This window comes from Calidris pugnax, unplaced genomic scaffold (assembly GCF_001431845.1).
Source record: "Calidris pugnax isolate Ruff unplaced genomic scaffold, ASM143184v1 scaffold13, whole genome shotgun sequence".
Taxonomy (NCBI): Eukaryota; Metazoa; Chordata; class Aves; order Charadriiformes; family Scolopacidae; genus Calidris; species Calidris pugnax.
In genome coordinates, this window is record NW_015090810.1 from 9,401,726 (window position 1) to 9,423,237 (window position 21,512).

Consider the following 21,512-nt stretch of genomic DNA (forward strand, 5'->3'; position numbering starts at 1 on the left):
CAGTAACCAAGCAGCTCCAAAACACCATATGGTTTCACATGCCAGTTTAGCTTAGTAATCGTGGCTGCCTTCTGATAAGCGGAGGCTGTGAGAAGAAATTCTGCTGACAAATAATTCTGCTGTCACAGTGGGCATAATCCACGAGGTTAATTTATACAGCTAAATACTTGTTAAACTTTTACCCAGTTACGGTATGTAAAGTTGAAACAGGCAAGCGATAAGGCAGTTAGAAGTACAACTATATTTTATGTCTAAAAATATCACCTGCACTGTTACAACATAATCTGTAGAAGGTACTAATAAAATGCAGGTTTTTAATTTTAAAATAAGATTTTTCAAGTTAAATGGGGACAGTTCTTGTACTGTATTTCTGTAAAAATATTTGGACATGCATATGCCTTATTTTATCCGTGTGAGCACACCGTGTCACTGTTATCTTCACACTACATCAAAATACCTTAAGCTAGTCTGGCAAATATTAACTACTTCAACTATGGTGAATACAATACTTTGATTTAACTTCAGAAGTGCTGCATCTCTTCAAACAATAATTCAGTTATGTGTTTCCAACTTTAAACTTTTCATCATCACAAAAAATCACCTGAGGTTAAAGCTCCTCCAGTTTTTACATCACCTTTCAAAATCTCAAGGTTCTACTTGGTTTTGTGCCAAGTCTGCTGGCTTAGCAGGTTTTAATTATCCTTTATCTGGCTCCGGAGGCTGAGCTCAACAATGAGAAAAGAAAGGAAAAGTCAGAAATAAAAAGATGTTGGGTTTTTCTTCCCTTTTAAACAAGTGGCAGCAGCAGGTGGGGAAGACAACATCACTAACACACTGCTCCTCCTGAGGTTGCTTCACTGGCGAGGCTGAAACACCAGCCAAGGGGGTGTCACTTATCTAATCGCTGATGGGATCACCACCCAGAGCAGGAAACCACAGGGTGTGAGACCACACTCATCTTCCCTTCACTGGTAGCAAGGCAGGAAGCGGAGCAGGAGGAGGAGGTCAGAGAAGGCGCAGAAGGAAATCTCTTCCCACTCCCTCTGCCATGAGAGTGGTGGCTGCTGGCTGAGGAGCAGGGTGGAGAGCTGGAGCTGGTACTATCAGTGCCCTTTATTTGGAGCTGAAAGCCGCTGTTTTATTTGCCTGCGGGAGAGAACAAACCATGGGCCTCACCTCTAAAAATGCTCTGCTAAACTTGAAATACTGGGTTGCACTACTCCTGGGACATACATCAGTGCTCAGCAATACCCTGTGCCACCCTATGGCCATGACAAGGAGTAGAAGGGAATTCACATTTGCATAGTTGGGAGTCTCTGGCATTTGAAATGTTCATTTATATCCTCATAGTTGATTGTTAAATTTTATACTGTTTATGCTTTAAATCTTTATAACATTCAGCTGAATTATAAAGCGTCATCCCCTCGGGACTTGGACTGCTACTAAGAAAACAGCATTGAGATCTTCAAAAGTGGCCAGAGACACCTGCATGTGATGTTCACAATCTCCTGTGCAATCATAACTTGGAAAAGAGGGTTTCTCTGATCTGGCAAAAATCCAGTGTTACCTACAGGAAAAAAATGGTGCCTTTCCTGATCAGAAAACAAGGAAATCAAAATCACTGCTCAGGCATGAAATATGGAAAGTATCAGTACAAAGTAAATGCAATGACTCATCAGACTGGAAAGCAATGTAAGCTGAGACAACAAAAACAAAGAGGAAGGAGGGAGCTAGGCAAATAGCAAATAGCAAATAGCCTAGCATTTTAACATTACCTGACAAAATTTCCATACTAACGAATATTGCTGATGTTATCAGATGGAAATTTGGAGGAAGTATGCACAGCAATAATTAAGAATGTAATCAAGTCTTTGAAAATAATAAAAGCAATTAAAGAAAAGCCACTGCTAGGAAAATTTGCGAACTGTAAATCATTAATATCCTTTTACCAGTTTCGGGTAGTATCAAACATACTGGAATCTGAGTGGAAACAAATGGGATTTCCCATTTGCTTTATGACCTATCAGAGCTCCTCCAAATCCTTGCTTGTTTAATTACTGCATGATCCTTTTACACAAAGAAAATACTAGTTTAACATTAGTATTATCCAGTAGTGGGCATTGGAAACTACCTTACAGGAACAAAAATGCCCTGACACAATCAGATCTGAGTCCAGCATTCTGCCTCCTATAGCAACACCTACTAAACATTTCTGGAAAAGATGCAAAAAGGTACAATGTGGATTGACTCATTTTCAATTTTGTCTATCTTTATGCTAAAAGGAAATTAGAGCAAAAATGGCTAGTTAGAAAATGTAACACTTAACTACTAAAGATTGGTGTGATAAATATTCTTTCTGGAATTAGTTATAGAGCACATAAAAAGGAAAAATGTAATTTGAAAGGAAGTGCTTGAATCACAACGATCAGGGAGTTAGAGATAATTCATCTGCAGCACAGCTATTTGTTCTGCATCCTGAAAATCTGTGGCTAAAATTTTGGTGTCAAACTGAATGTGTGACATTCAGATGACAAAACTGATTCCTCCTTCTACCTTGTCTTCCCTTTTCTGCTGCCAAAGCAAATCCATTTCACCTGCCTGCACCAAACCCTTCTCTTAACCTTGATGTGACTGACGCTAATGCTCGGAGTCCCATAACCTCCTCTGGTGCCACCATACGTAAACCCACATCCTTCCCCTGCTTTGCTTTCCCATCTCCTCTGGAAGCTTCCTCCACCCCTTTCCACCAGTGGTTTCTCTTCACCATCTTCCAATCTGCCCTGCGTGACCTGCTGCTCACATTGTGGTCAGCACTCTTGGGCTGCCCAACAGATTGCCTCAGGGCACGTGGATCCAGTAAGGCCACTGTGGTGGAACTGGCAGTGTGAATTTCCAGGTCCAGCTGGGATTGTACTGCTGCCTGTTGTCTCACGAAACTTCGTCTCCACAGCCACGTGCTGGTAGCCTCCTATATTTCTCCAGTAGCTTCCACCAGCCAGCCATATATGGATAAATCTGTAGAAGCTCAGGACTAAACAGATGCCTTTTTAAGCAAGAAACCCCAGGCAGATCCCAGGTTACCCATTGTCTTCCCAGAAGTCTGCCCGCACATGGCTGAGTACCCACCTCCACCAGGCAGGTCTCAACACCAGCTATCTGTCTGTTGCAAGGGTCCCAGTAGCACCATGGCTTTCAGCCTGCAGATTTCTGTTCCAGCAGCAGCACAAGGGCTGCCCGTGAGCCCCAACTGCTTGCAGACAGGTTCAGACACGTTTAAGAAGGCCTGAGACGAACCTTTTCACATGTGCACGCTCTGATGGGTCCAGTTGATACAAATGCCTGTCATCATTAATATTTTGAATCATTAATTTATTCCACCAATTACTATGAATCAGGTACAATTAGGTGCCCGCACAGACTGGGACAGCCGTGTGACAGGGCTGTCATATGTTTGCCCTGCTAAGGAGGTGTGTGTGCCTCCCAGACTTCTTTGAAACACAACACTATGCAGTTTCTTTGCAAGTCAAACCATACTTAAAAAAGCCTGTGAGCAAAACTTAATATAACAAATCCGTTCTCCCCAGAGACTCTTAACAAGTGGCCCTAAGGACCAATAGCATTCATATGAACATGAATAGATTCTATACGAATAACATCATACAGGGTGATAACAACCATGACTAAACAATAAAATGATGCACCAGACTATCAATGCAAGTAGAAAACTGCATCTTGAGAAAAAAGGAAAATGGGGCAAAAATGATGGTAGAATATTTGAGAATATTCTCCTGTTCCAATTTTGCTAGGTTTTGCTTGTGGGACTCAGACTGGTATTGCCATTTCACCTGTAAAGTAATCCAGGCTGTGTAGCAGGTCACAAAAATTCGACTTTAACACAGCTGGAGATATTAATTTTTATTGCAAGAGGTGATATTCATCTCTGCTTTCTAGTTTGACCATAACTCTTAGGTTCTGAAGAGACTGGAAAGAGCTGAGCCGAAGAGAGCAAGGGCACAAAAGCAAGGTTATTTCTGCTATATTCTCTTTTCTCAGCACAGGGCTGTTACTGGGTGGCCATGTCCACAAAACCCTCAAACAGAAAACAGAAGACTGTCACTGCACAGTAGTCACTCCCTTTAACTTCCTCCTACACGTTGCAAGATAAAAGTAGTGTGGCATTAATCACAAACAACAGTCTGAAGGGCTGGATTCAAATCAAAGGGTTTAGGGACAAAATGTGGGAATACTGTTGTCCAAAGGAGAATGTGGCAAGGCACTGCCTGTCTCTCAAGGGGCCCAGCACCCTGCCCAGCTGACATTCTTCAGGCTCAGTCCTTGACCATCGAAATGTCTGGGAGCACAAGTGCACAGATGTCACCAGAGCAGGGCAGTGAAATACCCACTTCAGCCTCAGGATGTTTCTCAACATGGGCCAAACTACTGGGGTTCTAGCTTCAAAAAAGGACCTGAGGAAAACCCTCAGCATGGTTGCTCTCAACTAGGTCCATGCAGGAGCTTCCATAAGGAGTGTCACTTCCCACCTCTGTGGATGCTCAGGGTGCTTCCTCTGCACCCTGCCATGGAGAAAGATGCAGAGCCCTGTCAGGGTACAGAGGGGTTAAGGTAACGAGGGGGAGGAGAGGGTACCCTGGAAGAACTTCTGGCACAAAAAAGGATTTGAGCGCATTCCAAAGAAAAGTTTCTGTCAGTGCTACCAAGTGTTACCTTTCTCCTCCAAGGCTGCAGTGGCTGAACAGTACCTGGCACATGCTGTTAGCACACTTTAGTGGCTCTCAGCTTCAGCACAGTATCTCAGGCTGAGGTTAAACACCATTTTTCCAGGACCACTGCTCTGTGGCAATAAGAAAATTTGAGTGATAGCCCAGGTGAGCACAAATACACACAGGAGGCAGATGACTAGGCCAGCTGCTGACCTCCAGTAGAGGTCTATCCCTGCATAAACACAGTGACTCCACAGCATCTGCGGTTTTGCTGCCTTCTACACAGCCCTGCAATCTGTGACTTTTTATATCAGATCCACATATGCAGTAACCTTTGTTTTATCAAAACCATCATCCTACTAACTGGAAGCACCTCCTGCTTAACAGACACAGATTTAGCCATTACATTAAAATATCCTTGTATATGAACACTTTATGAGTCAGAAAGTAAATTTGAGCAGTTACTCATGAGTGAGATCACACTATTATGATAGGTCCTGAAAACATCAGTTTAAAAGTTCAGAAGACAGAAAAGCAAATCCAATGCTAGAGAAGAAACAAAGGCAGCAGCAGAGAATGGGATTGTGGAACTGTTTACACCTCTGATTTGTTTGTGCCTTGAATTACACAGGCGGTCCTGCTTTCCTCATCTCAAACAGGATACAGCAGAAGTGGAAAAATCAGAGAAAGGCAACAAGGGCATGGAAGCTTCATATGCAAAACAACAGGGCTTTGAGCAACCTGATCTGGTGGAAGGTGGCCCTGCCCATGGCAAGGGGGTTGGAACTAGATGATCTTTAAGGTCCCTTCCAACCCAAACCATTCTATGATTCTTCAGCCAAGGGAAGAGATAATGGAAAGGGAAATTACAGGCATTATTACAAGATGATGAGCAACACAGATGACTGTTGATTGTGTCCTCCAATACAAGAATTAGATGATACTAAAAGAAGCTTGTGGGAACAAGGTTAAAAAAAAATGGATGTGGGATGCTGCAGAGAAGATGCTTCAGCAAGGGGGTTTTATTTTTGTGCACATTGCATCTTGTCCTATCAGCAGGCACTGCAGAGAAGTGTCAGACTCCCTCTTCTTCATTCCTTCCCTTCAGGTGTTTATACACGCTGATGAGATCCCTCCAGGCTGAACAGTCCCAGCTCTCCCTGTGGAGGAAAGGGCTAATTCCATAGGAGACCTTGTGGAAAAAGGAGTCCACTACTCAGTTAGTGAGGTGCGAGCCTACAGCATTTCCCTGGCTGCACACCACCAGGAGAAATGGGTCCTGCTGGCACTTGGCTTTGCTTGCCTTCTCATGGGGACTTGTGGGAGTAGAGGGCTGTCACCCCTCACTCCTGTGTCTGGACATCAATGCTGGGGCAGGACTGTTTGGCTTGGAAGAACTGATTTTTAGCCAGAGCAGTCTAATGGTCTGCCTAACTTTACCTGCAAGTCCAGTTGCTTTCATAACAGAAGCGGTAGTGGTGACCTGGTCCAGACTGGCCTTTCACAGTTCTTCTAGTACAGTTAAAACCCCTCCTAAAATTGTGTACCTGGAAGGAGTGCACCCTGAGGCAAAAAGGAAACTGTAAACAAATAACAAAATCACACCTGTGTCAGGTCTGTTGTGGATCTTCATTAGTACCTCCCAGTTCAGGGATATTGCCCTCATCTGTTCGTGTGGCTCAAAGCTCTGTCACCACAAGTTTACACCTCAGCATTTGCCCTGGCTTATCTCCTGGCTATGCTATTTTCTGCCTCTCCCATTTCTGCACAAGGCTCTTACCATGCCTTTTTTTCTTCTTTTTTTTTTTTTTTTTTTTTTTTTTTTTTTTTATGAATCAATCTGGACCAACTTTTCTGCCAGTCTGCAGTCCTCTGAAAACCTCTTAGATTGACTCACACTCAGAGAAACATTTCAGATGCTCCTGTCACACTTAGAGCCAGCTCTCAGTTTGAAAGTCCCAGGATTGTGGGAATTTCAGCTATTGCTTTTTCTTTTTTTTTAAAAAGGTTACTTTCTAGACCACTTGCTTGTAAAGAAAATCCTGATCTGTAACAGATGGCAATTAATTTATCTTTCAATAATGTAAGCATCAAACTATTCTCAAGAAACCTACAGTTTCTGAACTTTGGGAGATAATAAATCCAATTAGAAAGTTATCTTTCTTTTCTTCATTGATACTCAGCAAGTGCCTCCTCCCCTCCCCCAGCTGAATTCTGTACCATTGTCTTTTTACTCTGGACCCTCTAAGGGAATCCTTGCTAACATTCGGTTCATTTTCTTAGCTCTGTCAGCTCATTTATTTACCTGTATTTTCAATAAACGTTTTTTCAAGACTATTTAATATCCTGTATAGATAGCACATTTGATTGAAAACATCATACTTTATGACTATTTATGGAATTTTAATGTCTTTTTTTCCTATTACTTAACTACTGGTCCATCATATAACGTACAGCCAACATTAAAGTTGACGAAAATTAAATGACGTTTCAAGTCTTTCATGTGAATTTTAGACAGGATACTTTGTTTTCCCTGTCTTTTCATTTTGTCTAGTATAATTCCAAAGGCATTATTTCAATTTTTCTTTTTCAAACTCTGTCTCTGCAAGTGACTGCATTCTGTCTCACCGGTGGTGCTCAGTACTGCCCATAAGCAGAACCTTCTGTTTCCCTTTTTTCTTCTTTGTGTGTTCATTAGCACTTCTAAGGCACCGATCATCATGCATAATTCAAATACTACTGATACCATTTTGCAAAATCCTGAAAATGACCAGCATTAAAAGTTTGTGAGTAGAAAACCTCAAGCACGAAGGCAAAGAAAATTCCTTAAATCTCCGAGATGAGCTGGAGCCTGTGCTACCACTTTTAGGCTGTACTACCACCCATCGGCGTAAAGGAACATCTACAGGGAGGGAGAGAGCCTCTGCTCTGCTGCTGCAGCACAGCCTGTCCCTCTAACCCACCTCCTACAAGGCTTTGAATCCCAACAGTTGAAGACTCCTCATTCCGGATGGATTTAGCTGCGGTGGCTACACAGACTGCTACAAAGAGTATCCCCTTTGACCATTGGCAAATCTGACAGTGACTTTGGCTTTTCAAGGCAGGACTTGTCTCTAGGCATAGAGGATTTTCTTGGTAGCTAGTCCAAGACTAGAATTTTTCCTACAAAAACTAAGGGTGTTTAAAAGCGTCATCCCTTAAATAATATATTTTTTTTTTGGTAAGGGAACCTTAAAATATTTACCATTTTCAAATGTTATCTTCACAGCTGTAGATACAACCTATCTTGCTCTTCTTTCTCGTTCTGGAAGGTGTTTCACTCAGAATCGCTTTCTACAGGTCAAGATCTTAGTATTAGGAAGCGGTTCCTGTGCAGGACAGAACCCAAATTAAGCTTGCTATATCCTTCTATAATTTCTCTAGGCTTTATAGCAACTGCAGTAGCATTGCTCAAGAGTGGAACAAAATGTGTAGGTCCAAAAGTAATCAAATACAAACATCAATCTTTACGTGCCTACTTCAGACATACTTCATCATATTACCTAAATATTTAGGTAAGAAAGACAGATCACACTGATTTTTGCCCAGGACTTATGAAAAATGTGGCCTTCTAACATTCAGTCCATCCATGTGAATGAAAATTTTGTTATAAATATATACATACCTCTTACAGCAAACAGGTATCTTTTAGCAAGCCGCAGCATTAGTTTCAATTAGACATTTGCCCAAAAGGTACCTAAGAATATAAAAACTTTTATCTCTGCTAGGGTAACTTCAAAATTTTTGCTTCATGTCATAGAAGAAAAGTAAGATATTAAACATTAACTGGTTTTATACACTCATTAACCAACCTTTAGGAGCTCAGCTCATTAAAATAATGTCTTGCTTTACATCGGTTCTATCTATCTGAAGAGCTGTTCATGTTAAAAACAGGTAACATAGTACTACTGTTACTGGTTTCATGCCTTGGAATCCAAGCAAGAGGAGAAAGATAAACATTGTACAGAGAAAGAGATAAGTACAGCTTTCTGGGTATACGAATATCAGTACTGATGGATTTTGAGATCAGATTTTATCTGGCAAAAATAGTAAATATTGAGTCTAATTCATAATATAGTTCTTACTGGTTTTACTCTAATACAAGGTAACAAGAGCAGACAGAATAAAGGAATATTCTCTGAGTCTTTCTTTGCTGAGTGTGAAGACTTAGGATTTTTTCATTGTTCTTCCTGCTTAGTGAGACTGACCATGGACAAGGAGACAGCCAAGGGCATGCAAATTGATGCAAATTGACAGCAGGGTGGATCTTGACAGTATTATGAGAATGCCTTACTTTTATAACTTTTGTAGACCACAGTTCACAGATGAACTGCCACCTTGTTATTCTGTATCATGTATTTAAAAAAGCTACAATTTATTGTCTGTACTTCTATGACTTTTCCTGTAATAAATCTTCAATGTACTATCCTTTACTTGCAGTAATAAAAATATTTTTGAGCATTTACAAGACAGAGCTATACTAGTTATAGGAGTTACATGATTTGTGTTTGTGGTGTGCTTTGAAGGTATCTTACATTTTCCTTAAAAATGCTTAACTTAAATGCCCACTTCAGAATACATGAATTTTTTCTCTTATTAATATAAACAACAGTCAGCTACATAAGCTTGCTGAGATCTTAATTATTTTAATATTATAAATTACAACTGCATTTTTATTGTATTTAGCAGAGGACAAAGTTGCTATTTAAGCAGTTGATTCATAAATTCACCTTAGAAAGGTGTTCTAAAGCTAATTTTATTTTTTTTTGTCGTGTCAGTACTACTGTGTTTAAGAGTATTCGGCTGTAGCCATATGTGTTACACTAAGTTATAGGTATGTAATTCCATTAGATTTCACTGAGGAGTGATAAGCTTTCAAGGATTATTTATGCATAAACTGAAAGGTACTGCATCTTTTGGAAATGCAACTGTTGGTGCAGTGGAACATCAAAATAGTAAAATATGTAAGTATTCATGGGGGCAAGGGAGAGCCCTTCTTCAGGTAAATGTCTGTTCCTTTCCTTTCTGTATGTTTGCATGTAACTATTTTTCTAGACTCTTTTAGTTAAATTTCAGGTAAGTTTTACATTAGAACTGCTTTTGGAGTCTACTAATTTTGACTTCACAATATTTGTTTTAATTTTTACTCAATGTTGCTTCAGATACTGTAGAGAACCCGGTCTCTGCTGTTGTTGAGAGACAAGATGATAATGTTTTTCAAAGCTTTATCTATGAATATATAATCCTTGCTCTACAACTGCATACTTTTTTCTGTGCTTGCAACACAAAACCAGCAGATGTTATTGCTTCCCTTATGCATTTCTTATTCTTCTGAAATTTGAATTTTGGACATTTGCAGTGAGTTACACAGGCAGTAAAACAGCAGCGGTAAAATTGTTGCTTAGAGGAATACAACAACTTTATGATTAACACCTGCTAGGCTGTATGCAAAAACATTCTCAGGAACAATGGTGCACAGTTAGATACTGTCAGGTGAAAAGCAAGACCACAAGAGGGGTTAGACAGCTATTCGTTTATTGATAACATACTCACACTGCAATCAGCACGGGGAGCCCCAATGACCGCAGGGAGGGTTGCAGGGGAAAAGTGGGCAGCCTGGTCAGGTGCCCAATAGAGGCTCAGCCCAGGGAGACATCCCTGCCTCAACTTAGATACTTCTTGACAGCAGGTTTGATATATAAATACACACACACACATATCATGGCCACCTGATTACACATCAAACAATACAACGCTGCAATAATTAGAAGCTCAGGTCACTGTGACCTAAGGAACATCAGTGGGGGCCTGATGTTTGCACATGATCTAGTCCCAGCTCACAAAGCATCGAGCCACCTCCTTGACTCCTCGCTGATCTTCCAAGTCCTCCCCCTGCAACTTGTACATCCCAATGTGGTGCATTTCTCTGGACAAACTGCAGGGACCAGGTTCCAAAACACGGGAGTACACGATTTTATGCAGTTTTTCTTTCACTTCAATCAGTACATTAGGAAAAAAAAAAAAAAAGCAGCACAACAAAAACCAAAAAAACCCATCCTTGTCATATAGCTTTTTACACTTGCAGCAGCACAGGTATTTGTGTTAAAAGATTTATATGTAACATATGTTTCCTATTATTCCCCTATTTAAAAACAAAAATGCAGAAGTATTCTTAAGTTCCTTCCCCAAGATAATATGAAAATTTATACTGTGTTTAAGGAAGACCTTTGAAATAATGTACACAAAGAAAGATTACCTGAAAATACTGCCTGAAGGAAGACAATGAGAATCAGAATGGCAATATGCCATCAATAATGCTCAGAAATGCAGCTATTTTGAGGTTAGCATTTCTTTTGTTCACTTGGCTGTTTCTGTTCTGGCTGACTCATATCAATCCCAAAGTAAAAATCATCAATAAGGTGCTTCATTAAGACATGGAAAATAGTCTTCAGTCTTGAAGAGGACTGGAGGTTCATAAAGGGCCTGTCGTTGTCGTGAGGAAGACGATTTCTGCAAATAAGATAAGTTTATTTTTTGCTTTCTTAAAAAAAAAAAGCAAGTTTTAAAACAAAGCCAACAGAGCTAAAATGCAAGACAAGAAAAGTTTTAAAAGCATTATCTCCTTAGTCAGACAAATTTGTAATCATAGCTCAGATGGGTCTGGCATATTCTTAATGCTAGTGAAGAAAAGCAGCCTTTGACTTCTGCCAATCACCTGAACAGACAGAGTCCTGGAAAGCATAAGATACCAAATGAGCCAAATGGATAATCTTTTCCACCTGATGGTACAGTCATTGTAACCTTCATCCTTCCAAAGCCATATACCTTTACCTTTCCTGCTCCAGCCTTTGAGTGCTCCTCAGCTGCTTCAAGTTAACCTAAGCCTGTGTTCTCATGTGCTTAGTTAAAAAAGTCTTCATTTGGAAACACACCTAGCAAATGTTTCTTTTGAGAAATTTACTGCTCCTGCTGAGCTGCTTCATCAAGTGTATGTTAGAATACATGTACTATGACATACCCTTGAAAAAAATATGGTAGTGGACTAGAAAAGAGCTGTTACACTGTTCTTCAGGAAAAGCATACACATTTCATTTACATATTAAGTATACATTGTTTTGCTATACCAGTTGGCTCATTGAAAGAGACAACCACAAGGACCACTACTGGCTATTGTGTCAGCCTTCCCACACGGAACACCCTTCCTGCAGGGCAACACAAACCCAGTATACGTTTTCAACATCTGGTCTTAAATAGAAGGCTTGAAATCAAGACTTCACTCGTTAAAAATTATTTTAGATTCATGAAAAGATTTTGATGAACTATCGTGCAGGGCTCTCAGTTTGTTTGCAGAGTTCTTCAGGCACTTTTCTGCCTGTGTGTGATGAGAAAATTAGAGTCTTCCCCAATACTGGTCTGGAAGACTGTACTACCAAGACTGGAAGTCTTACAGTACTGTACTCTAGACTGCCTGTTAGTCACAAGGGAGGAACTTGGGGCAAAATCTGAAAGGGGGATTACAAAGGCACAGCTTCAGAAATACAAAATATATCCTTTGTGTAAAGAACAGACACATTTAAATGGGAAGTGAGTGAAGGGACTCGACTAAATTAAAATTGTAGCAGGAAAACATGAACTACAGCTACAGTGAAAGATCATGACACTAGTATAGCCTTCTTTTCCAAAGGACTGATACATTGAGCGAACTAGTTAAATGTTAGACATCAGGAGAAATCTCTATAGGGATTTTCATTCAGACATGCCTGTATTTACTAGTGAAAACAAATCTTTTACTTTGAAATACTAAGTACCACTGCAGAACAGTGACCTGCCTTTTAGTTAGTCAATTAATACCAGTAATTTCTGAGGGTTGATTTTATTGCTATCCATACTCAAACCAAGAAACCACTGGACACGCCAAATTCAGTTTCCTGACACTTCCAAAGACTTTTCACCTTATTAATTGTGGTCAAACTGCTAAGCTGACAAAATGTTCCCATGCAACACTAAAAAAACCACTGTCTTAGAACTCTCAAATTTTTCAAATGAAGATTATAATTCTGTGGTTGACAACCGTTTTTAGCAATGAAATCAAAAATACTGTTGAATATTCAAGACAACCGCTGTAGTTGCTTGATTTTGAAATTGGCCCATAAATAGCAGCTTTGTGTTGTTTTTTAAAAAGGAAAAAAAATATTACATCACTCTAAACTTAAACACCAAAGAAAATGAAGGAATGACAAGTTAACTGAAAGACAGCATGAAAATAGCAATGAAGAACAGGTTTCCTGAACTGAATCTTACCAAAACAATACGCACTCTTTTTACATCTAATTTTCTCTGCTGCCACACACTTGCAATATGTAGGAACAAAAATACCTCCAACAGCCACAACTGTCTTCCTCTCCCCCTCTGCAAACCTACTTAGTTTCATCATTCTCACGGTACTATGATACAAAAACCTGAGCTAGTACAGCATGAATATTGGAAAAGATAAAGAAAATAATCTGGGAGCTGACATGATGCAAGGAAGAGTACTTATAAATGGTGTATTGGCAGGTGGTGCCAAGAACCCTCAGGTGTATGTAAGATTATTTTTTTTTATCTTTTGAAGCCAGAAGGTTATTTTAAAAGTAGGGCACACTGCCAGTTTAAGGCTAGGTAAGGTATCTCTTTGAAACATACTAAAGAGAGCACTTCAAGTCTTTTGTAGAGAAACAGTCCACGTGTAATATCGGAAAGACAGAGCAAAACACATTCTTAGAAAGCTTAACAAGGTGTTATGTGATTACTGAACTGTGAGGATTGAGTACAGAGAGGACCTTTATTTTAAAAATAATGTGCAGTGGAGCTTTCATTTCCTTTTTTGATAACGTTTCTGCAGTGTATTATTAATGCAGTATGATCCTTTAACAGCATTGTCAATACAGGCTCTTCCTGCTTCCTTTAGATACCATCAGAATGAGGGATGCTTTAATATAAAGGTTTGTGCGTTACGTGCTTGTTTGCACCCTTCATGTTCCCTTCTTGGTGTATTCATCCGTATTTCAGAAAGTTACACAAGCCCTTGTAAGAATCTGTGTTTGGGTTGTCTTTGGTTTGGTTTGGTTTTGTTGTGTTTTTTTGTTAGGTTGGTTTGTTGGTTTTTTTTATTAAGCCTGAGAACTTCACAAAAACCCTAACACAGTATATAGAAGTTTTACAGTTAAATTCAGATACATGTGTAACAAACTACTTATTATTTTAATCGTCCACCCTGGTAAGCAGAGCAACTAAGTCAGTCACATGCTAACAAAAGCTTACTTACATTAAGGAAAGATGGTATGCTGATTGTGTGCAAGATTTTCTTGAATGTGCTTGGAAAAGCTCCAAGATCTGTTTCTGCCTTTATGACCCGTTCTTCCAGTTCAGATACGCTGTTTCCAATCATCTTCACAAATGCCTAGTGTGAAAAAACCCAAAGAAATCCAACTTTTTCACTAACAATTTAAAACAGGATTATCTATTTCACAACCGTGGTAAAAGTTCCATTACTTAAGTGAGGAGGAGTCAAAAACTCCACACTCTATTACCCTTCCACCTACAACAAATCCATTTTACTGCTAAAAATTACTTGAGATACTTAAAAGACTGCAAAACCAGGTTAAACAATCAGTCTTCCTTTTCCTATTTTCCTTTCAAATAACTAATTTAGACTTCTTAGAATTTAGACTTCTATCTGCCTTTCTACTAAAAGTGGGACCAAGGATCTGAATCACAGTTTTGAAGCTTTACCAGAGATCAACAAACCTCTCATTCTGCTAGTCTCCAAATACCTCCCAAGACAATAACTTTAAAAGAAACTATAAATAAAAAAACCCCAAACATCAAAAAGAAGTGGTACTATTAGTATCTGAGAAACAAAATAGATCTAGAAGATATCAAATACATACCTCTAGTTTGTCAATCTTCCTGTATATCTGTCTCATTTCTGTAGCTTTTGTGTAAATTTGAGGTATACTTTCATTGACAACTTGAGAGGAATCACTTCGAATCTAAAATGATTCAAAGGAACAACATGAAAGTCAATGAATAAAACAAAATATTGAGTAGCACGTTTAATTTGAGCACAGTTCTAGTTTCCAGAATAAACAGGTTAAACTCATAGTTTAAAAATACTAGCTTAGTATTAGCATAAAAAAACCTAGATTAAAATTAATAAGCTAGCTCCTTTGTACAGTTTACTAAGTGCCTTTGAACAAAATTTATTTTGCGTAGGCAAACATTTGCCTTTAAAATTGTATTAAAAATAGGCTGCCTCAGCCTTACAAGAGTTAAGAGATGTAAAATTTCTCAAGACACACTAAAGAATCAAATATATTCAACTAAATTTTTACTCAAATTTTACTACCTTATATTTCCTCAACTTTGCTAAAAAAAAAAAAAAAAAAAGCCAGGCCACAGAATCTTTTTTATTATTTGTTAAAACCGCCCCCCAAACCAACCAGTAAAGTTCCCCTTAGAGTAATGGAGGAGAACCACATGTGCTATGCTCTAAAAGACAGCCTGTATACTAGTGTCAGCTTATAGAAACTTTCCATTCAGCTCCCCTGTTTCCTCCCATGTAAAAGTGAAAATAAAGCTGCCTTTCTGATGAAAGGGTCTCCTAAAGACAAATCTAGCTTTAGAGGTTTGGCAACTGTGATTAGATACTTTGATTACAAAACCCAGAGAGGATGGGTTTTGTTAAAGGCGAAGCGGAATATTGTACTGTCCTTTTAAGTGTCTACCATTGTGCCACTCAAAATTGGATTCCATGTATGTAAAGGACAAATATACAAACAGAATCACGTAAATATGCAGTTATATAAGCAAAATATGGGCATATTTTGCTGCGACATGAAAGCTCAGAAGTTTTCACCCATTAGTTATTTAACCATCAAGTGTGTTTTCATACTGGAACCTGTCTGCCTACATCAAAGTCTGCTTCCCATCCCTTGTTTTTAAGTGAGACCGAGTGCATGTTAAACTGCGTTCCGACTTCAAAAACAAGCTACATGCAAGTGATACGTACCATGTCCAGCATTCCCACAAATTCATCCACTCTGGTCAGCAAATCCTCTAGACTCTTGTCTAAGCTTTCTATCTACAAAGAAGAAATCTTTTAAAGGTATTTGAAAAGAGAACCCCCCAAGCGCAGACACCACCCCGCCTAAAGCCAGTTTGACAGAAACCCCGGGGCTTTCCCATCTCCTGCCCGCGTTGAGCGCACGGTGACCAGACACCTTGTCCCGCACGGAACCTGACGGAGCCCCTCTCGGGCCCACCCCCCTGCCGTGACAGCCCCTTCCCCGTCCCACCCGCTCCCGACACGGCCGGACACCCGCTGGGGGGGCCGCAGGGGGAAGGCCGGGCGGCTGCACCCCCTCCCCGCGGGGCCCGGCAGGAGACCCCCGTCCCTCACCTGCTCGCTGAAGAGGCTGCGGTCGGCCAGCAGGTAGGCGGAATAAGCGGCGGCGGTGGCGCCGAGCGACGCTTCCCAAGCGTCCTCGTCCTCCGGCTCCCCGAGGCCGGAGGCGCTGCTGTGGCTCTGGGAGACGTTCCCGCTGTCCGCGCCGCTGGGACAGGCTGGGGGCGGCTCGGCCCCGGCCCTCTCAGCCGCTGCTGCGGCCGCCGCCATCCCGCCGCACCGCTTCCCCCCCCGCGCCGCGCCTCAGCCGGGCCAACGGCCCCTCACGTGAGCGGGGCGAGGCCGGCGCAGGCGCAGTGCGGGCGGAGGCAGGAGCGGCCCGGCCCCGCGGCCTGCGGAGGGCCCTGCCCGGGCCCCTTCGCCCCGGGAGGGAGCGGGCGTACGGCCGGTGAGCGGGCACAGAGGTGCCGCCTTCCCCTCTGGCTGCTCCGGCCTCAGGCTCCGCAGCCCCGGCGGAGAGAGAAGCGGCTCCCTCTGCCAGCACGGTTGTGGAGGATCTGTCGAAGAGGAGGGACGTCCCTCTGGCCCCTCAGCCGCCCGCCTCTAGGCCCCTGCTCAACAAGTTAATCCCCTGGACGAAGGGGCCTCGATGAAATCTAAATGTTTTATCTTGCAGCCTGAAGTGAAAACTAGCGTAAGACCCCTCCGGTTACCCACACTGAAGCTTCCCCCCGCCCCAGCTGATGCAAATGAGCACAACATGCTTACCCGCTTTAAAGTCAGGTTACAAAATGACAGCAAAGCCTTGATGGTGCATCTTTGGAGCTATCTGCGGCTTGTAAGTGAAATACTGAGATAGAACCTGTGTTCCCCACTGGCTGGAGGCAGCAGGCTCTGGGCAGGGGCGTGCAAGCCCTGCAAACCACTGGGCTCCCATGGAAATCTGCAGAACAAGGACCCCTTAGTAAAAACAGTACTGGGGGGAAAAAAACACTAAGGGAAGAAACTTGATACGAGTAACAACAAGGGAAGGAAGCGAAGTCTGTAGTGGCAGAGAGAAAAGATGCAGAGTCATCAGAACCGAGTATCTCGTTTCCCCAGGGAAGGGAGATGCGTTTGACCCCAGGGGGAAAGGTTACAAACCCAGAAGTAAGACAGTGCACATTTTATTGCAGACAGGTCACATTTTCATCAGTTAAATAAAAGTAAAATGAGTAACTTCAGCCAGAAAAATCCACTTTTATATAAAAGTAAACTTACTGAAGGTGTAACAGTTTTCCTGATAAGATGATCTGATTAACTGAAGCATATCCAGCTTTTTTTTAACTGCCCCAATAATCAGATTTTTTTTAAAAAATGAAAACCTTTGGTAAAGTACAAACACAGCTTTAAGACAAACAGGATCATTGTTCTTCTCTTACTGTGCTGGGAAAAATAAGTACAGTTCTCTAACTGCTGATACCTAGAAGAGGTTTAATTAGAGCAAGTGAAAGAATTTTAAAATAAACCTTTAAAGCAAATCTAAAAGAAACATACTAAGTTCAATGTCCCAAATATATTTAACAATAAGCAGAAGACTGGTTGTTCCACAGGTATTCTAAATGAGCAACAATGAATTAGTCCACACATCATTTGTCCAGCCATTACAGATCCCAAAATGGAATGTAATTTTTTCAAACCAAGACTTCTTAATTTTCATATCTATACAATATTTAAGAAATGTCTATTCCACCATATAAAAAAGCTTTAATGTACTACAAAGTTAAAAAAAAAAAGAAAATGACAAGCTAAAAGTAGAAAAATACATTGTAAAACATTTATATTTTGTTCCTTACACTGATCAAGGTATAACAAAATATCTTAGATTAAATCACTTTCATAAATTCACGGCATTTTCAGAAGCAGACAGTTATCAACTCAGCAGTCACTGGTTACCCACTAGCTAGCATCCAGTAAAGTTGTCTGGCCATTGCAAACATCCAGTATATTTTAAGGTTCTGGAAATCCTGTGTAGACATTAAACTTTATTATTACTAGAAGAGTCAAAAAAAATAACAGAACTATTCTGAGTTAGGTTTGACAGTCAGTCAGCACCCCTCCCCTATATAGCAATTAGCCAATCTTTTGTAAGGAAAGACCTTGTGGATTTAGGTTGCCCCAGAGGTAGAAACAGGGACCTGTGTCAGCTCTGAGGTGAAGGGGACAGTCCTGGCAAACTCCTCCATTTTTGTTGCCCTCTCGCTTGCATCTCTAAAATTCATATGAACCATGATATTAAAAAACCAGAGATGATAGGAAAAAAAAAAAAGAAAGAGGTATCATCTAATAAATATCAAAAAAGAATACATTTACACATAATGGTACTGAAGCTAGTTTTAAGCCCTTATTGACACGTTTTCCTTTCCCCAGGCGCCCGTGCTGCAGGCAGCCCTGCCTCTGACCAGCAGGTGGTGCTGATCTCACAGCAATAACAGCAACGTCCTCCAGCCTCACCTCCTCAAGCCTTAAAAAAAAAAATTAAAAAAATATATATAGTTTCATTTGGAAAAGCTATTTGCAGCATCTCCCTAACGTTGTTACCACCAGAGTAGGAAACCGCTACTTTTATAGAGTTTGTCTGGATTAGACATAAGGTTGCAAGTATAGTGTAAACAAGTTAGTGGAAGGTCTGTATGTAACAGTAGAAGATGGGATGGCTATTAAGAAGCACTCTCTTTAAACCGGTGTTAGAAGAAAACCAGATTCCACTTCAAATAGGCATGTCTGTTACTATTAAAATCTAACTCGTATACATGCACGTATAAATACATCCACCCATGCATTCAAATCCAGGTATCTAGCACTGCCATTAAGCAGCCTATAAGACTGCTTCGATTTATACCAACTAAAACAAATCTGTGTTCTCACTTTAGGGCTGGGACATAAACCAGGTTTTACACTCTGGCGTTCTCCTGACAAATTTTGCACTGCATGACAGTTTTATGTCTAACTCCAGATGCCACGTTTCCTAGAAAGCAACAATCTTCTGCACCCATGAGGTCTATGAGAATATCAGCTCTCTATTTTGTGCATAACAGGTTGCAAGAGTCAGTTATCCCAATTGGCACTTAAGACTGAAAAGAGAGTTGTGGGAATTGCTACTAAAGTGTAATGACTGTTCCATCCTCCTCGATACCTCCTCTGGGGATAACCAGACTGTGTCGGGGATCAGTTTTTAAGGAACTGAGTAATTTGTGGATGTTGCCGTTGCTTTCTCGGCCAGAGTTGTTGTTGAGCACCAGGTCCCTTTGAAGTCTATGGCTAAGGCTGCTGCCATTGATTCGAGAGAGGCTACTGGAAGTAAGGCTGTGCAGTTTGGGAATGTGCTGTGGCTCCAGACCACCCTCAATGACAATGTCAGCCTCTTCATCACTCTCCATTTCATCAGGGTGGAAGTTCTGCAGCACGTGAGACGTAGGCAAGCTATGGTGACTAGCAGTGCTGTCTGTAGACTGGCCAGAGCTACCAGACATCCTACTGCTTCGAATAATATTGTTCCTCTGATTTGCCGGCTTGACCGTGATAATAAGATTATGGCTGTTGGCAATCATCATGTCTGTGACTTGGTCGAGAGTCTTTCCTGCTACTTCAATGCCATTAACTTCCAGGACTTCATCATTTACAGCAAGCAAGCCTGTGCTCTCTGCTAAGCCTCCAGGAACCATACGAGAGATGAAGATACCAGGTACTTTTTCTAGTCCATGAGGAGTAACCCTTACACTGGTGCCATCGCGAATGTAAAATCCTAAGGGTTTCTCACACCCATGTCGATACAGCCTCACTCTCCTGTGTGTTTCGGGAAGAATGTCTACATCGATTATGGAAGACACTGGTCTAAAATCATGAGGCATGCTTATGTTGATGTGGGGACGCCGGCGGAGGTTGTCATTGCGTAGTGTCACCAGAGCTTTCTTCTTCCTCGATAGTGTGTTGGTCCCAAAATTACTGTAGTCCACTTCATCTGAAAGAGAAACAGTGCCAATGTATCAATCAAACAGAGAACAATTCAATCTAGAGGGCATTTTCCTCTTACATCTGTTTCAGTGAAGCCACACTTGTAATATGGGGAAAAAAAAAATCAAATTAATTCTTCTGCTTACTCTGACTGTTGTTACATTTTATGTCCATCAGCACATCATTCAGAATATTGTTTTCAATGACTACCCATGTTTCTTTCTTATTTTGAGGAAAAGACTTCTGATTTCCAACTCCTGTTATCAGCTGTGCAGAATGCAATTACTTGCAGCTGCAGGCTTAGATGTGAGACCGTATTTTCAGAGTTGGACTGTAATTTTACATATACAACTCAAGTGGGCAAGGAGCATATACACATTTCTAACCTAAAAGTCTGAATCAAGGAGTATTTTAATATTCAATACACAGCCATAACTGATAGCAGACCTTAGGTACAAAAATGCAATGCAAGATGTGAGAGAGTAGTTGGATATGTGTTTTTAGCCTAGCCTTTTTCAGTAAGGAATTTATGTTAATGTTCATCTCTAGGTACAGCATTTTTCTCTTTGGAATATTTTATTTCACTTCAGCTGAATTTGATAGCAATAAAAGTGCCAAGTACTAAAAAGGTTCTGTGTAAGCAAGTGGCCTGGTAGAAAGAAGCAGGGAGAAAGAAGCTGCTCTGCTGCCTAGTTTATATGCTAAGGATCACTGAACAGACTCACATTCCTGCCCTTGAGAGGAAGATCCATAGGAAAGCAGCCTTTGTAAGGTCTCCTGATTAAGAAATCATTTAAATAGTTCTGCCTCAGTATCTCAGGAGCACGTGCAAAGTGATTAACTTTAAATTAGCTAAATAATATGACAAGTTGTTCCATATAAGAAGCTCGTGTAGTGCTTTGCATAAAAAAATTACTTAGTCATGAAGTTGTTAATACACAAACTGTGTCACTGCATTTCACATTAAAAATACTGCACATATTTTAAACATGAAGCATGCACTAACTGGAAAATTATTTTACCAGGAGATTAAGCATGCTAACACTTTTCTAATAAACTCACAGACTTTCAGTTTACTCTACTGTTGAAGACAAGCAGTAAAATACAAAAGTACAATTATAAAACTGCCACTAAGAAAATCTTCTGACAAATTAACCCTGCATAGTAATGTTTGAGAAAGACAGACAATACCTCTACCCAATAAAGGTTGAAAAAAGATGTCTTAGTAAAAATAATCTTAGAATTACGTTTTTATCTCTTGCTAGGTCTCCTTTTGAAGTCAGCTTTCAAGGCATATTATTAGCAGACTTCAATTAAGTGACATTAAGTTACACAACTCAAAGGACACTAAAAAAACCAAAAACTGCTAAGCA

General features: G+C 40.7%; 2 protein-coding genes across 2 annotated transcripts in view; both read right to left on the minus strand.

The window, feature by feature from the left end:
- Positions 1-10,278: 10,278 nt before the first annotated feature.
- On the minus strand, positions 10,279-16,433 carry BLOC1S4 (biogenesis of lysosomal organelles complex-1, subunit 4, cappuccino). The gene is made up of 5 exons (XM_014938417.1): positions 16,201-16,433; positions 15,811-15,882; positions 14,690-14,791; positions 14,065-14,199; positions 10,279-11,270 (listed from the first exon to the last, which is right to left on the minus strand). Exons 1-5 carry the CDS (start codon positions 16,414-16,416, stop codon positions 11,172-11,174), a joined length of 624 nt encoding a protein of 207 aa, XP_014793903.1. The 5' UTR covers positions 16,417-16,433; the 3' UTR covers positions 10,279-11,171.
- Positions 16,434-17,365: 932 nt separating this feature from the next.
- The window catches only part of LOC106885904 (partitioning defective 6 homolog gamma-like), a 54,567-nt gene continuing 50,420 nt past the window's right edge, over positions 17,366-21,512 (minus strand). Inside the window, exon 2 of the mRNA XM_014938427.1 lies at positions 17,366-20,146. Coding sequence (XP_014793913.1) covers positions 19,287-20,146 — 860 coding nt within the window. The 3' untranslated portion in view covers positions 17,366-19,286. The remainder of the gene's footprint in view (positions 20,147-21,512) is intronic.